Source organism: Hibiscus syriacus, unplaced genomic scaffold (assembly GCF_006381635.1).
Source record: "Hibiscus syriacus cultivar Baekdansim isolate YM2019G1 unplaced genomic scaffold, ASM638163v2 tig00110387_pilon, whole genome shotgun sequence".
Lineage (NCBI taxonomy): Eukaryota > Viridiplantae > Streptophyta > Magnoliopsida > Malvales > Malvaceae > Hibiscus > Hibiscus syriacus.
The window spans coordinates 7532401-7534116 of record NW_024062717.1 but is presented as its reverse complement, the minus strand read 5'-3'; the positions used below and the strand labels follow the sequence as shown (position 1 = coordinate 7534116).

The 1716-nt window shown below is 34.5% G+C and overlaps 1 protein-coding gene and 1 long non-coding RNA gene across 2 annotated transcripts; both read right to left on the bottom strand.

The window, feature by feature from the left end:
- Nucleotides 1-983, bottom strand: LOC120122777 (AT-rich interactive domain-containing protein 5-like). The gene is made up of 5 exons (XM_039141871.1): nucleotides 967-983; nucleotides 848-914; nucleotides 718-768; nucleotides 336-428; nucleotides 1-91 (listed from the first exon to the last, which is right to left on the bottom strand). The coding sequence occupies exons 1-5, from the start codon at nucleotides 981-983 to the stop codon at nucleotides 23-25; spliced, it is 297 nt and encodes a 98-aa protein (XP_038997802.1). The 3' UTR covers nucleotides 1-22.
- Nucleotides 984-991: 8 nt separating this feature from the next.
- Nucleotides 992-1392, bottom strand: LOC120122676. Its single transcript, XR_005516100.1, has 3 exons — nucleotides 1347-1392; nucleotides 1128-1179; nucleotides 992-1034 (listed from the first exon to the last, which is right to left on the bottom strand). It is a non-coding gene; the product is annotated as an uncharacterized LOC120122676 (long non-coding RNA).
- Between the last annotated feature and the right edge of the window lie 324 nt (nucleotides 1393-1716).

Here is a 1716-nt window from a genome sequence, read left to right as displayed (position 1 = left end):
TGCTCAAATTTTGAAGTTACTTTTATTGTCCATGAAAGGTTACGACCGCTGATGTTTGATGCGGATCAATCCTCGACGGTAAGCTGACAACCTAACAACACCAAACACAATTTTCAGAATCATGAAATAAATGGCATCACTTAACTTTTAAGTCTTCTCATTTATATAATTATTATTTAGAGAAGATTCATTATCAATGATGTGAAACCAACTTGAGAACAAAACATGGCGTACAAATATATTCATGATAATGAAATCTAGATAGACACAACGGAAGTTTATTCTAATTAGTAAAGCAAAGAATACTGCTCTCTTAGAATACGTTAGTACTGCACCTTTTTGAACGGTGTGACACCCCAAGGATTATCCGGATGCTCAGGTTCACAGCTTATTACAAGGCGTCCTGCAGGATCAGATTGAACACGCACCTAAAATTGCAAAATAACCACATAAGAAACTTGCATAGACAGTGCAGAAATGTAGCATTAATTTCATCACAGGAGAAACGGTATTAGCTACTGCCATGAAATATACATCTCAAAGCTGCACCATCACATTCTCATGCTCCATAAAACCAAATGCTAGTAAAGCTGCATTTTAAGCCAATCTTTAGATGATGATCATTCAATGCAAGGCACTTCTGTTTGGATTGGTTTGAACCATGCGTGCTAGAAGAAAATGAAAACTATACATAGTTTTACAAGTTTGTTCACAGACCTCCTCACAAAGAAGGCCTGGAACTAAAGCATATACCTCAAAAAAATCTTTCTGCAAAATCAAAACAAGTCAAAATTTTCAAAAAACCAGAATCATGTCATTTCTGGAGATCAAGGGAAAAGAAACTTACAGTTTTCTGCACATTGATCTTAACCCAATCTGCCGAGGATCCAATATCAACCACCGCTGTCTTAACACTAGCCAATTAAGAATGAAGTCAAACAAAATGTTAAAGCTCATAGTAAAAACCAAAAAAAAAAACCCATGGGTCTTAACAGCATAGTTCGAATATGATGGTTTCTTACGTTTAAGAAAACCTGCATTAATATGCAAGAATCCAGCATCATAGATCTTCATCAGTATTAAAACAGCTAGAAAGAAAAATCTGTTTAAAGGACTTAATGACATACCCAGGCTTTTAAGCTGTTTTTCACGCTTTTGTTGAGAAATAGAATTCTTATCCTACAAAAGAAGGGCAAATTGCAATATAATACTATATCGTCAAAAGATTACACATGAAAATGCACATAACTAGAAGCACAGCTCTTCTTTTAGCTTTTTTCCCACTTTATGGATGAATAGGATGGGAAAGAAAAGAACATAATTGCTCACTAGATTTTCATACACACCTTAATTATCGAGTCATTGACTTCACCGTTACGGAAATGACGTAAGTGCCAACCCTTCATAGCACGTGCAGCTGCATCCTTTCGTGCTCTACCGGATCGTGAAGCTTAATTACAAATAGAATCAGAAAGAATGTTGGAAGGGATAATTAAGAAATATAAACCTCGTTAAATGGATTCTAACTAGGGATACAAAGTGTAACAAACTTTTTATAGTATAGAGTATTCCCATACAACTTCTATGCAGATAAGGTAGGGAAAACATGATTGTGTAAAGTTAATACTTTTAAAGACACAAAATTTACCATAATCTAAAATCTTTGATTTTCTATAAAAAAAATAACCGACAGTTGAAGGATATTTCATATTACCT